Below are 16,237 nucleotides of genomic sequence, written 5' to 3' on the forward strand. Positions count from 1 at the left end.
ATGAAAAAGGTATTTCAGCAATTGAAAGCTTTCTAAATAACAGACCAGCAGAGTATTTGGACCACACATCTATGTTGTTGCAAATGACAAGAATGGTCTTGGAAAACAATTACTTTCTCTTTGAATCTTCCTGGTACAAACAAAAGACTGGGACTGCGATGGGTTCTAAATTTGCTCCGTCCTTCGCGAACCTCTTTATGGGGAGACTGGAGGCGGAGTGGATTTGGGGCCCTAGGTGCAGTCGGTGGATAGATCACATATATTATTGGGGAAGATTAATTGACGACTGTTTGTTAATTTGGAGAGGTACGACAGAGGAATTGGAGTCGTTCTTCACTTACCTCAATACCAATTACCTTAATATGTCGTTTACCACATATTATGATAAAGAGAAATTGACTTTTCTAGACATTGAATTATTTGTGGAGGAAAACAAACTATTTAGCCGTATGTTTCGTAAAGAAACCAGTTGCAACGCACTCTTACGAGCGGACAGTTGCCACCCCAGAAGCCAAATCAATTCAATCCCCTATGGGGAAATGATTAGAGCAAGAAGAAACTGTTCTAAAGACATTGATTTTGATGCAAATGTTAAGGATATGAAGATGAGGTTTAAAAATAGAGGCTATGCGAATACTATTGTTAATAAGGCTGCTAATAGAGTACAGAAACTAAAGCGAGATGTGACACTAAGACCTAAGGACAAGAGTGATACTAAAAATAATAACCAGATTATCAGAATGATCACAAACTTTGGTGTTGGAAGTAATAAAATCTTCAGTATTATGAAGAAATATTGGCACATGCTTTACTCTGATAAAGATTTGAAACCTTATCTGACGGAGAGACCGAGTATTACCTTTAGAAAGGGAATGTCCATTGCCAATATTGTAAGCCCGAGCTACCCAAAAGCGATTTCATATTTGGGTCATAGTGACTGGTTACGTGCTCGTCCTAAAGGTTTTTATTATTGTGGTAATTGTAGTTCATGTTGGTGGGCAAAGAGAAAGGTTTTGAAATTTGATTACAATGATACAGGCACCTACCACATAGACTCTTTTATTAATTGTGAATCTACCTTTGTGATTTATGTTATTGCCTGCCTTTGTGGTAAGATTTATGTAGGGAGTACAGTAAGGAGGCTTAAAGACCGGATGGTGGAACACTATCGGACACTTAAGAATGGGGATACAAGGTACCCCATAGCTTCACATTCCATTCAGAACAGAAATGATACTGAGAATCATAAATTTTTTCACCATGGTATTGAACAAGTGACTCTAGACAGACGTGGAGGAGACAGAGTACTGAAACTCAGACGCAGAGAGGCACGTTGGATTATGGTACTTCGGGCTGAGGAAGATGGGCTTAATATGGATACTGAATTACAGTATTTCCTGGGAGATTAGTTATGTCTCAGAATCGAATGAATTTAACTGTATGAGATTTGGCTTTTTACGAATAATTTGTGAAACAGTGATAAATGACTTATATAATGATACTTGGGTATTTCAAATGCAAATGCCACCACTCTTTTTTCTTTATAATTTTTCTTTATAATTTTGATAAAATTCTTACTTTAGTGACTATCATCGGAATGACACGGGACGCTGGACGTTTTGTCACCACTTAACAAATAAATTAATATGGATATTTAACTAATCTATATTATCTTATAATGTTGACTGGGAGCCTATATAGTTACGTGGTCAACTGGGACAACAAATGTACTAAGTGATTATTTTCGTTCATGTGAGTCGTCTCAAAATTGAGAAATTATTTGTTTTTAATCGTATTATAATACGATCTTGATAGGCTCTCGGTATTATTTAACCACCTCCAAGATGGCGGAGAAATATATGGGAACAGTAGTATTTACATGCGCACGTTTTACTTGGGAATATGCCAGAAATAGTATGAACCTATATAGTTCCGTTCTTATTTATAATTATGACCTAATATAGTTCCGCTTTTATCTTGAAATACGAACTCTTTAAACATTTTCATCCTGATCACCTACGGTATTACGACCTTTCTACTACAACAAAAATAAAGATAAAAATATCCAGTTTATTAATCGTTATCATTTATATAGTTATGCGACCCCCAGCTGACTGTACTGGTCACAATAATCATTATGTGAAGTTAAATCTGGACCCTTCGTATGGATTCACTAGCCACGTTAAGATGGCGGTGAATTAACTCGCCACCTCCACAGGAAGCTGAAGTACTTCATGATAGGGTACTTAAGTAAGATGGCGGCCATGGTGCACGCCGACAGCCGATACTTGGCGGAGATACACATCGCAACTTCAAATTGGGATATAGGTAAGAGACTGCTTCGTTAGTTACGCGACCCCCAGCTTACAATATAGATATTTCTTTGGAAGGCCTCCGATATTGTGGTTCTTCGTTTGTAGACCCGGAATTTAATAACCAAAGTGAAAGTGACATTACGGCAGCAGAGCGTTTGACGCCTATGCACCAAGATATTGGTAAGGGGAGTTTTGTGCTAATTAACTGGCACTTGCTTAACTATATTTTAGTAAGTAGGATCTTGAATTTGTGATTCTTTTGTGATTTTTTTATGATAGATTCGTTGAGGAACATATTCATCATTAATGCATAATATATTACGTGGGAGTGAAGAAGTGGAGAGGTACCAGCATTTTACTATTACTTCTTAATGTTAGGATACACTTTCTTAATTAATGGACGAATCCCAGTGAACTATATATAAGAAGCATTATATGTGTGCTGGCTGTGGAAATAATTTGGATCTGTGTTATAGATTTTGAGATCTAACATAAGGATAGCGTAAAAATAAATATTGGATATTCAGTGGTGACAGAGCCCCCCTGTGTTATTCCAGATACTGTTGATTCTTTGGATAAACGCCCGCTGAAAGGAATCTGATACTGAAGGACATTCGTTTATGATTTAGGTAAAAAATCTTTTGTAACACGAATTTGGCGAAATGCCAGAATGTTTTGCTGTTTTTTATGACTTGACACCGGGATCCACATTAAGTGATTATGGTTACTAATTGTCACTAAAATGAGGGTACTATGTTTTTTCACTCACCTAGGTGGTGATTTTATGTAGTATAATTCAACCTTTTCATAAACAAGTGGATTACTATTATTGTTGATATATGTCTTTACATTAGCTTATATCTTGTATTAATTTGGCTTGCAGCCCTGAGGAAGTTGGTTGGCATGAGATAAATGCCCAATGAAACACGTGTTGGCTGCAGTGGATGTTCTTTGAAACTTGTGAAATTTGGAATTTGACTTGAGAATTTGGGATGAACTGTGAAATCCAAATTAAAATACGCTTTTGATTGAATAAAGGACTTGAGAATCTGGATTGAACTTTGAAATTTGGAATTTAAACACGGACCAACGCACCACAAGTTTCGGGTGTCTGAATGTTTATTTGATATGAATTTGGACTCTTGCTCTTATACTTGTCATGTAAAATTTTGATAAATATCACATCTAATGTTTTTGAACACAATAATTTGGAATTAGATTGCTCGGCAGGAATACAGATTTAGTTTTACATCTTGGACCTGTCCAGGATAATTAAGGAAGTTTGGTAACCTTCCTTTCCAGCCTAGTAGCAGTCGTTTAAAATAACTTGGAACCTTAGCATTAGCCATACTCGCAGCTGTGCGCCCTCAGTCCATGTTACCATTGCTGTTTGTATATGAGCTCCTAAGCTGCCTGCCAAGACCCTCTGCCTTTAATACCTTCTACACAACCTAAGGCAAAGGTTCTAGAATCCTCGTCCCCTTTCTTCTGTTACATAAAAATGAGCTGACGGTACTGGTCTGAGTCAAGGTCAAGACAGAAGCTGGCCATGCCCCTGTATTTTGACTCTAAGACAGAGCTGTACATTTCACACATTTCTCTGGCAACAACAATCTATGCTCTGAAAGGCACCAAGCACACTTCCCACACATTATCCCACCAAAGCTTACGAAAGCCTCCATCCAGCAGAAAAGAACACAACCTTGAACATGGATAAACAACTTGAGCAATCTGGGGCCCTGCCTGTGCGCGCAGAGCAAAACAGTCAGGATTAAAGATGACATGAGGATGTGCACTCTGTCTCACTCACACATCACAAAGAAAACACCTCAAATGACCATAGCTACTAGAAACTGGATAGGTACGCACAAACAGCCACGCATCACCATTGACAGCCAGGCATGGACTTGCGATCAGGACTCAAATCAAGATTCTTCTTGTGACGGCACATCTACCCCACAGGTGAGCTCCTAAGCTGCCTGCCAAGACCCTCTACCTTTAATACCTTTTACTCAACTTCAGGCAAAGGTACTAGAATCCTCGCCCCCTTTCTTCTGTTACATAAAACTGAGCTGACCCTACTGGTCTGTGTCAATGTCAAGACAGAAGCTAGCCAGGCACCTGTATTTTGACTCTGAGACAGAGCTGTACATTTCACACATTTCTCTGGCAACAACAATCTATGCTCTGAAAGGCACCAAGCACACTTTCCACACATTATCCAACCAAAGCTTACGAAAGCCTCCATCAGGCAGAAAAGAACACAACCTTGTACATGGATAAACAACTTGAGCAATCTGGGGCCTGCCTGTGCGTGCAGAGCAAAACAGAGTCAGGATTCAGGATGACATGAGGCCATGTTAAAGCCAATACTAAGAACTTCATAACACGTCCCAGTGTACAATAAAATGCACATTTGTGCACCACTGCCTATAGCATCGCATACTTCATTTCTCAATGTTCATCACAATGCACATTTGTACACCACTGCTCATAACACTGCACTTCAAGACCATAAGGTACATTCCACACCTCTCTCTCTCTCTCTCTCTCTCATGCTTTCAAATGCACATCCCGCATGTTCTGTTCTTGGCAAGCTGTTCTACTCTGTGACAGCTCCTTCTTTAAGACTGCAAGATTACATGAAAGAAATCTTCAAAAGAAACAAGGCATAGCAGGACGTAGATTCATGGAAGGGTAAAATGAAACACCAAAGTCAATTAAAATGATGGTAGTCAAAGGTTATCATGCCGTGTCAAACCATAAGAGTGCCTCTAGCACTACACAGCCACAGTTGGACAATCCTAGGATGCCATATCATCCCTGCAACCCTGTCCTACACAGCATTCTGGGGCAATTCAAAATTGAGCCGTCAAGTTTTCTCTGTTAAGATCTCCTCTGAGAGCAGTGGTTCCATCCATAGCTGACATCACTGCCAGATCCCTTCCTACCAACATTTCAAAGGGGAGCCCCTCCTGCGTCAGCTCTAGATGTTTGGGCTTTTTCCTTTGTTCAGTGGGCATTAGCTGACCAAGACAAGGTGCAATGTGACAGCTGCCACTTCCCTCTCCTAGGAGATGGATCAGTCACAGTTAGTTGTTCCCTTTGTCTGGGGAGCCCTTTGTTTTGTCTGTCGGTGAGCAGAATAATTAACTTGGCCCACCAAGTGGGACAAGGCCTAGTATCTGATTAGAAGCTGAGCCAAATAAATACAATAATTCTTGAAGTCCCATCAGATGTCTATGTGCGTTATTGGAACCTTCAAAATCAAAATATGTGTGCATGCTTTTCTCCAGTTTGACACATTGCTGGACTGTTGTTTTGATGATATATTCACAGTGGATTACTGAATTCTCTACGTACCAATAAATCCCAAATATTGGATTTTCTACAAACCCTACTTTGTGGACTCTTACATGTCGGACTTCTCTTTCGAGTGCTGTCGTATATATATTATCTCACATTGCTGGACTGTGTAGAGCGAACATGCACTCCAAGGTAGACTTCGCCTGTTTGTATAATACAGTGAAAGCTTTAAAGGTTTTGCAGTAAGCCCTACTCGACCTATGTATGCATGCCTACTAATATTATAAGGCCTATGCCAGGTCGTCGGCATCTATCCTTACAGAGTATATTCTGTGCAAGCCTACCTGTGAGCAAATACCGGGCTCCACATGTTGGTAGTCTCACACGCACAGCCCACATACTCATGTGCACACTGGTTCATTTGTACCCAGCATATGTCCCATCACCCAGCTGTGCTGGGTGAACCTTAACTTAAAAGGCTGATACTGGCGGTCAACAGGCTGAGTCCAATTATCATGAAATTACTGAGTGAGACTCAGGTAGTGAGACTCGCCCACAGTGAAAGTCCGAAAACCGGGTGATCAAAAGCAATACATCCTTAATAAATGGGCGCACTGGCATCGTTGATTGACTTTTGATTCTTTTTTTATTTTTCCTGTTTTCTCAACTTTGGAGGGTAACGGGGGGTGATAGGATGTCTCCTTTCTCCTCTGGGGGCTTCTTGTAGGTTAGTTTATACGGGGCGACAGGCACACTGCTAGTTGGGGTGGCTTTTAGTCTAATGCAGGGGTGCAGGGTGGGGGGCAGTTGGGTTGTGTGTTCTTCTTTTGCTCTTTCTTTCCTACTTTTTTCATGGCGAGGGAACTACTGTCTTGAATACACCGTTTCGGTGGCTGCTTTCTGGGGGGGATGGCTGGGACGGGGCATCTTTGACGATGGGGGGGTAAGACTTTGAATGTACTCAGTTGGAACGTGAATGGGTTGGGGGATCGTATTAAACGTGGTGTTGTGATACAAATGTTTAAACGTTGTGTTCCAGATGTTATTCTCCTGCAAGAAACTCATCTCGTTGGTAATACTTGTAAGGCTCTGAATAGAAAGGGTTTCAAAATGGTGGCCCATTCCGGGTTCTCTACGGGATCCCGAGGGGTGGGGATAATGGCACGCATGTCTCTTCCCTTGGAGGTGGAGTCCACAGTGGTTGATGATAGGGGCCGCTATGTTGCCGTGGTGAGCAGATGTGAGGGACGTACCCTGGTTTTGGTTTCTGTTTATGTCCATCCGGGATTGCAAGCGGCTACCTTCCAGGATCTTGGAGGCGCCATTTTGGGTCTCCCGGAGAGGCTGTTAATACTGGGCGGGGACCTTAACTCTGTGGTTTCGGGCACCTTGGATCGTTTTCCGTCCAGAGATTTACGCAGCGCACAATCATGGCTCCCGGACTTCATGAGCACCATGGGCCTCATTGATTGTTGGCGACTTTTACATCCCGCCCAACGACAGTACACTTTCCATTCGGGGGCCCACGGTAGTAGTTTCCCGAATTGATTACATTTTGACACCCGCGGTTCAGGCACAGACCGTCTCTGGGGTTCGCCTCATGGCCAGGGGTATATCGGACCACTCTCCAGTTTGGGTGTCCTTTGACTTTGGCATCGCGGCGGCGACTAGGGTGGCGCCGGTCAATCCCTGGTATTTCCGCAACCCCAAGACTCGAGACCTCCTTGCTAAAGCTATCGATCTGTATTTCATGGAGAATACAGGTACGGTAACGTCGGCCCTTTCCCTTTGGGAGGCCTTTAAGACTGTCGTTAGAGGAGAGGCTTTCTCCTTGATAGCTGAGGTGCGCAGACGACGGGATGAAGACATGGTACGGTTGGAGGTGGATATAGCAGACCTGAACTCCCAATTAGCGCTGGGACCGACACCTGAACTGTTACATGCTCTCTCCCTGAAGCAGTCGGAGTATAATGCCACTGCCACTGATGCTGCCAAGGCGATGGGCAGGGAACAGCAAGGGAGGATTTACGACGCAGGAGACAAGGCGGGCAAACTCCTTGCCTGGCTGGACAAGAAGGAGCTGGCTTCTCGTGTGGTGCCTGAGATCCTGGGTGACGATGGTCTGGTTGTTACTGATCCCACTGCTATTGCCGCGGCGTTTGCCGATTACTTTGAGACGGTTTATACATCAGTCTCTGCTCTGACTGAATCGGACTCGGCCTCCTTCTTGGAGGGGATTGAGCTCCCTTGCCTGTCTGATACTGAGCGCGATGACATGGACTGCAGCATCACGGTTGACGAGGTGGCGTTAGCAATAAGGTCTTTGCGCTCTGGGAAAGCACCGGGTCCCAATTGTCTCCCGGTAGAACTGTATAAAATCAAAGCGGACACTATCGCCGCGCCCCTGCGGAATATGTTCTTGGAAGCCCGAGACGCTGGTGAACTTCCACTGGATCAACGCCTGGCTACCATTGTGGTCATCCATAAGGCGGGGAAGCCTAGAGACCTTTGTAGGTCGTATCGCCCTATTTCATTGCTGAACGCCGAGCCCAAAATCCTGGCTAAGTTGCTGGCCAATCGGCTCGTGGGCGTGATCGCGGACTTGGTCCACCCGGACCAGTCCGGTTTCATACCTCACCGTAACACAGCCCTTAATCTTAGAAGACTCCACGCCGTCATGGCGCGGGCGCACATGCTCTGCGAGTCAACAGTCCTGGCTTCGCTGGACGCGACGATGGCGTTTGACTCGCTTGAATGGAACTATCTCTGGGCGGTGCTGTCTAAGTTTGGGTTCGGCCCTGACTTCATCAGTTGGGTTCGGCTCCTCTATTCCTCCCCGATGGCCAACATAGCGGTCAATGGCCACATGTCAGCATCCTTTGCCTTGCGCAGGGGTACCAGACAGGGCTGCCCGTTATCGCCGCTCCTCTTTGCCCTTGCGCTGGAGCCACTTGCTGCTTGGATCCGCACTCACCCTGACATTACTGGTATCAAATGGTCACCGGGGTTTGAAGATCGTGTTTCGCTATACGCGGACGATATTCTTCTTTACCTCACCTCCCCTTGCTGTTCCTTGATTGTGGTGTTTGATGTACTGGGTACCTTTGGTGGCTACTCGGGCCTGGTTATTAACTGGTCCAAGTCCTACCTCTACGTGCTACGCGGAGACACTCCGCGTCTCCCTAGGGGCTGTGCAATACAGGTCTCGCAACAGGGCTTCAAGTACCTGGGCATCTATATTTCAACGGATGCCAGGGCACGTTACGCAAACAACTTGCTCCCTCCTCTGGCACGCCTTCGGCGTGACGTGGAGGGTTGGAAAAGGTTGCCGCTGTCCTTGTTGGGCCGTGCGGCGTTGTTCAAAATGATGTCCCTGCCGAGATTTCTGTATGCGCTTCAAAACACGCAGGACCCAGTACCTTCTAAATATTTCAGGGAGGTCGAGGGCTTGCAGCGTACCCTCTTGTGGGATGGTAGGCCGCGCATTGCCGTAGCCAAACTGACCATTCCGTGGTATGACGGCGGTATTGCCTTGCCCGACGTGCGCCGGTACTACTGGGCTTCTCAACTGGCGGCCATCAATCATGGCTTCTACGGGCCGGCGGTCAATCCGGGGTATGCCATGGACCGCTGGCTCATGAACGATGGGATGTACTACAGAGCGCTGTATTCTAGATCTCTGGACCGGAAATTGACTGGTCCCACCAGGACCGCGGTGCACTTGTGGAGGGCGGTTACAAAGACTCTGGGGTGGAAGGATAGGCTCACCATGGCAACTCCCCTTTACGACTCTGACTTGCTGGGGAAACTGTGGCACTCCAAAGGATTTGACTGGTGGGACCTCATTGGTATATCCAAAGTGGCGGATGTGATGGCCAGGGGGAAATTAAATCGTTTGCTGCTCTACAGGCGGAATTTCAACTGGGGGCCACGGAGTATTTTCAGTATGCACAGTTGAGGCATGCCCTTACGTCCTCCTTGCCTGCTGGTGAAAAAGTCCCCGAGTCATCCCCGCTGGAGGACAGGGTACTGGACGGCCACATGCCGGACAGTGCCATCTCCCTGACCTACAAAAAACGTATTAATGTTCGGTCGGACCTGTTGGTGAAAGTACGAGACCTCTGGATGAGTGATGGGATTGAGATGGATGATGAGGACTGGCAGTCTGCGGTTTCCTCCCCTAAGGAGGTGGCTATTTCGGCCAGACTGCGCTTGGTCCAGCTGAAAGTGCTCCACAGGGTGTATGTCACTGGCCCCAGGTTGATTCGTATGGGGCTTTCCCAGGATGGCCTTAGCAGGAGGGGATGTGGTGCGACGGCCACTTTCATGCATACCATTTGGGAGTGCCATGTCATAGCCTCTTATTGGGAGCGAGTGCATGCTGTTATGCGGGTTGTGACTGGTGTGAATTTGCCTGCGGAGGCTCGACGCTGCTTGCTGAATGTGTGGGGTCCGACCGACTATACTACCGCTCAGACCCGCTGGGTCACCCTGGGGAATATGGTGGCCAAGGGGGACATTGCCCAGAGATGGGGTGCTCCGGCCCCCCCCGCTGTGAGTCTTTGGAAAACCAACATGGACTGGTGCATGCTCCGGGAGAAAACTGTCTACTGAGCCCGGGGTAAGCCCAAGATGTGGGGGCTGGTCTGGGGTGCCTGGAATTCGTATAGAGGTGACATTTGTGTACCCCCAGAGGTAGTCCAACCGGAAATTTGTCTCTCACCATAGTTAATCCCTCCACCCAGGTTTTCACGTGATGTAATCCTGTTTCTTGCTCCCCTTACACATGTGTGCTTATTTTAAATGGTTATTTCATGATGCGGAAGTTCCTGCCTCTCCTCCTGGATATGTGCCTTACCGATTTTCTATGCTCCTGTGCCTTGCCATCTTTTTCTCCTCCCCCCCCCTTTTTCCCCCCTTTTCCGTCTTTTCCTTGTCCCCTTTCGGTTTCACCTTGTTCATTGAGTTCACTTTCAAACTATAAAATTAAACCTGATTGCTCCTCTTACTGTTTTGTGCACACTTCCAAGTTGCTTTATAATGCTGCCTAGCCTCCGGGATGTATGGCTGAATAGCGTTGTACTTTGAATTACAAATAAAGGTTTTCCCCAAAAAATAAATAAATAAATAAATAAATGGGCGCAACCCATTTGCAGTCCTTCCACTCTCTGTTTTGGGCTTAGAATCCCACTTTAAAACAATGTTCATGACGCAACACCCAAATATTGCCCAGAACACACCATTTTTGGTACAGGAAAAATATTTCCAGAAAGTATAGAGTGCCCCACACACCCCACCCTACTACTAGATAGTAACAATTCTAAAATAGCTACTATGACAATCCAGAGAGGTGTTTGCAGTGAGAGATAGCACTACCAGATCATCTGAAGTATTACCAGGCTACTCAATTAGTATTTGGGAAAAATTGGATGAATGGTGCCCCATAGGAGTTATTGATAATGGCACAAGAGGCTACTTAGGGGCTTTAGATGGCACCCTCCAAGTAGCCTCAACTCCGCGCTATAGTGAATAATATTTTGAGACTGGCAAATTGTGAGATAGAATGGGATGGGAGGGTGCACTTACCTTGGAGATCTCTTTGTGATTTTCTGTATGTTTGAGTGAATTGTGAGTGTCTGTGGATCAGACCACCACAAAACATTTAGTGAGCTGAAAGAAGAATATGAACTATCAGAATCCCAACAAGATAGATACCATCAGAAGAAACATGTACTGCAAAACGCTCTCTACATGCATGAGAAATTCCCATTTGAATATAGGGTGCCCTTTGCTCCTCTGCACAATCGTGTGATGTCCCAACTGTACAAATCCTTATTGAACAACAGGCAAGCATTGACACATTTTACCCTAATTTGGGTGCACAAAGAACCAGGAATATTAGAGGAGGAGGACCAGAATGAAGCTTGATATAGCAACGGGAGTTGGCCATTATGACAGGCTTTAGAATGGTTCATCTCAAAATACTACATTGAACTTACCACACCAGAGTACAGCTGTTGAAATTCGGCGTATCTTTGAGACGGGATGTCATTGAGTCGGCACATTCTTGGACATCTGGTGGCAATGCCTCAAAATACAAGCATTCTGGGAAGGAGTCTAAGAACCAAATACAAAATGTTAATGGAATGAATTTGATGAGCCAGTGGAGATGGCACTGTTGGGAATGTGTCAAGATTGTACAATGTCTATGGACCCCTCCCCATCTTCTGTGACCTGGCAATTATGGTGGCCAGAAGAGATATTGTAAGAAATTGTGGAGGAAAGCAGACACCCATCATGAAGCCCTGGGCCAAAAATCGAGAGTGCTGCATGAATTCAGAAAACTGGATGTAATTGACATGGAAGTGTTCCAGGAATTGGGAGAATATTTGAAGATTATGGTAAGAGATTAGAGGACTAAAATAATAACGGTAAAATACCCAAAAGTGAACCTAAGGCTTGAACAGTAGTCTTTACAACAGTTGACAGGGTGGAGGGGGCAAATGTGATCCTGATAATATATGGCTGGTTATAAGGAAATGCACTGAATATTAATACGAAAGGTGTGACAGAAATCTATATATACCCACAACACTCAAATGTTTTTTTTAAAACCTTAAAATGACTGACGTATTATTAGTTATTTATACAGTTTACAGTAAGGACCAGTTTACGTTTGTTATTTGAATTAAGTATTCTGTTACGGTTATTTTATGAAATACTGCCCCGCCCCGATGTTATGGCCTAGAACCAGAGGTTTTGAGCACCCAAAAATAGGTGTCCCAGCACCACATTAAGCCTGCTAGTAGTCTTTTTCTCCAGAAATGGTTGTGAATGGTCTGTGGTTGGGTGAGGTATAATTACTGTTGTCATTGGCTCTTTACTGAGCTTTGATCTCTTCTCTCTGTTTTGCAGCCGAGGTGACTCTGGATCCTGACACTGTGAATCGATGGCTCATACTGTCTGAGGATGGAAAGAGAGTGAGACCTAGAGACCGAGCTCAGGAGTTTCCAGAAATGCCCCAGAGATTTAAATGGCTTGTTGCTGTCCTAGGGATAGAGAGGCTGTGCACAGGGAAGCATTACTGGGAGGTGGAGGTGGATGGCAAGATTGCCTGGAGCCTAGGGGTATGTAATGAGTATGTTACCAGAGATGCAGTGCCAACACTATCACCTGAAGAAGGATTCTGGACAGTGTGGTTCAAACATGGTAAATATGAAGCTCGCACCTCCCCTCCCACTCTCCTGACCCCCCGTGTGGCTCCCAGGACTGTGGGTCTCTTCCTGGACTATGAAATGGGCAGGTTTTCGGTGTACAATGTGGATGATAGATCCCTGCTCTTCACCTTCTCTGGGGCCTCTTTCCCCGATACCCTGCTGCCCTTCTTCAGTCCAGGACTCCACGATCGAGGGAAAAATACCAGAGCGCTTCAGATAATGCCTGTGAATGTATGGGACTGAAAGCAACAGAGGCTGTCCGAAACACCAGGCGGAAGGACTGCGTATAATGTTACTAAAGTTCTAAGTATAGTGTAATACCTTTATAAAGAGAACAGCTCATCCTTATTACAGACACATTCCGAAGTCAAAACATGCCTGTGAAAAGGAAAAAATTCAGAAGTCGCTTGTACTAACTTCGAATCTGCAACTCACCGCATGCATGCACTGCACCATCTTACTTCTTCCGGCTGTTGTGAAGAAAAGAGCAAGCCATAAAAGCAGGCCTTGTTTGCAGCTTGAAAACATAGGGTCTATGTGTTCACTCAAATAAGTAGAGTCACAGAGAATGTACATTTCCTGGCTATTAGGCATGAAAGCTTCAATCAATTCTGTTGAGGACAATGAGGTGAGGATTATGCATTTCTTTCTTTCCTTTATTACACAGCAGTCACTTTCAAAGAACATCATCAGGAAAAACAAAACATTGACCTACATCCCCCATCAACAACTAGGGAATAAGTATCCATAGTAAAAGTCCTCCAATCGTACCTTGTTTTGTGTGTGTGTGTGTGTGTGTGTGTGGTGTGTGGGGGGGCGGGGTGGGGGGGGTTGTGTTACTATCCTTGTGGGGACTTGGGTGTGATAACACACTCACGCCATGGGGACTTGATTGCACTGTGGGGACCTGAACCCAAGTCCCCACAAGGTAAAGTCTTCTAAATGATTGGAAATGACTTCAGAAACATCTGTGTCAATTTTTACAACTTTTAAAAAAATTGCCTTATGGGGACCTGTGTTTCACCATGTGTGTTTATTTTCTTGCTCAGATCTGCCCCCATAGACAGGAGGTGGTACTGCAACCTTAAACACACTTAACATATTAAACACACTTCAGTAATTGAATCCCATCTAGCAACAGAGGAAAGGGATTTTGAAGGAGCGTACCCATCAAAAACCGAATACCTGATTACAATGGCTTTTCTAATTGTATGTAACTTTTGGTTTGAAGCAAAAAATGAATCAAATTAATCAAATGCAGTGACTGACGTTGCACTTTTATTTTATTTGCTGGTTGTTTTCTTTAAAAAGCTTAGAAATGCCAAATTAATTAAATGCTATTGTTTGCATTTCGAACACATGACTGATTCCCTAATTAAGATCTCTCTTTACCTTATAGTTCAATCATTGATCATAGCTAAAGCATATCCACTAGGCCTGCACTTTTGTGTGCAATATAACTTCTTTTCTTATGGTTGCTCACAGTTAAGCTGAAAGTATATATAAGTACCTTTTCATTCGGATGTTATTTTGGCAAAAGTATATACTCTCCTGTGTAGAATTAAGAAAATTTCCTGCTACAAATGTTCAATTTGTTATATGAAAAATAAAAATTTCACACATTTTACGTCTTGTGAGTTTCACGAACTGAATTTCACACAAGCCTAACAAGTCTAACAAGCCTAATATTTACGTAATGAAAACAAAACTTAAAAAAAACAATGAAACACTCTTTCTTAGTTTAACCCGTTTACTGCGGCTGCGATTTTTCTGCAGTGCGGCACTTCCGCAAAACGGGCGGAGCCGCGTCGGCCATTGGCCGACGGCAGCAAGTAAGGGGTTAAAATTGACACAATCTCAGGCATATCGTGTCTGCGCACACTATTACAGCGCCAATGCGTTAAACACATATTGCAGAGGTTTACTGACCAGCTAAAAGTATCCTATTCTAGCATAGTGAAATGTGCCCACGTCAGTAAAACGAGTAGCAGGTTTGATACCGACTGCAGGCACAATGTCTACTACTTAAAATGCAACACTATTTCCACAGTAAAAAAATAGCATTTCTTCCATCTATGAATGAGTGTTACGTATTTTTCCTAGCCGTTTATTTTTAATGGGGTGAAAAACATGTATGTATTACTATTATTATTATAGAATTGAACAGGTTAAAGCTGACCACCTCCTGAGCTATTCTTAAACAAAATGGGCTCTGCCTTTGTGGTAAAAGTTCTGCGTCCAACGGTTACAAGTAAAAACAAATCAATTGTGATGCCAGGAATGAAGTTAAGGGCTTATTAAATAGTTGTGTTTCTTAAACCAGGAATGTCTGCAATATCGAGTTGCACTGTCATAGCATTTTAGTATTGTGTTGACATTGAGAGCTATGTGCTTCATTATATTTAACTTTGTGTATCAGGTGCAGTCTTATTCCACGAAATTGGTTAGTTTGCCTTCTTTTGCAGATGATACTTTTTTTAACGCTTACAATTTTTATGATAATCATGCTTGGATTACTTAACTTGGTTTTCAAAACGATTACTGCTAATGTGTTATTTATATGCTGTGATTGTAAACTCTTCATGTCACGTCTACGCGATGCAGCATATGTATTTAGGGCACTTACACAGAGAAGTTATGCCAAGCCATCATTTCCAAAATTGTGTAATCCTTGGCAAGCAATTTTAACTCAATGAACCAAATTTGGTGCTACCTACACTTGATTAATTTCATTGCACACTGTGCAAAACCATATATATACTGCTTATTAGGGTATAACTTTGCTGCATAAAAAACATAACCATGTTTAACTATTGTTATAAGGGGCGCAATCTTGTATGAGTGATGACAAGGCCGTCAGGGCAATGTTTTTAATTTCATATTTACAAAGTATAGTGTGTTTTGACTATCACCCAACAAGTAGTTTCTTTCAATGTGTTATATGTAACACAAATGAAAATCAGCACTGACTAAGCCATTATATCTGTTTTTTAATCTGGATTTAGAGTCCGCTCTATGATGGCAATAAATGGGGAGGTAACATATTGAGTTGTTTTGTTCCTTTCACAATGTACCGTGTGCTAGTACTATGGTGGGAAGAGTGTGAGTTTGTCAAGGGGATACATGGCTAGTACTTTGATGTCAAGCCTGAGACCAGTAGATGACCTATACTCATATTCTGTCACTAACCAATGTGGCAATTCGTAGTGAAAAGGTAAGGTCCCAAGATGTCTAGGCCTGGGCGGTAAATTCCGTTCCACTTGTCTAATTTGCGGAATTTGGGTAATTTTGCGTTCCGCGAAGAATGCGGAATTGCCCAAAATTCCGTGATCCGCAGCTTTGCAGAATGTTTTGCTTGTTTGTGCTTTCAAAATGCATGTTCGGAAGATATTTCTCCCC

General features: G+C 43.8%; 1 protein-coding gene across 2 annotated transcripts in view; it reads left to right on the forward strand.

Moving 5' to 3' along the window:
* The window catches only part of LOC147717623 (E3 ubiquitin-protein ligase TRIM39-like), a 210,172-nt gene extending 194,290 nt beyond the window's left edge, over window positions 1–15,882 (forward strand). For both annotated transcript variants that reach the window (XM_086924419.1, XM_086924420.1), the window contains one exon: window positions 12,537–15,882. In XM_086924419.1, coding sequence (XP_086780545.1) covers window positions 12,537–13,081 — 545 coding nt within the window. In that variant the 3' untranslated portion in view covers window positions 13,082–15,882. The remainder of the gene's footprint in view (window positions 1–12,536) is intronic.
* The last annotated feature ends 355 nt before the right edge of the window (window positions 15,883–16,237 follow it).

Source organism: Lissotriton vulgaris, chromosome 5, assembly GCF_964263255.1.
Source record: "Lissotriton vulgaris chromosome 5, aLisVul1.2, whole genome shotgun sequence".
In the NCBI taxonomy this organism is placed as follows: Eukaryota; Metazoa; Chordata; class Amphibia; order Caudata; family Salamandridae; genus Lissotriton; species Lissotriton vulgaris.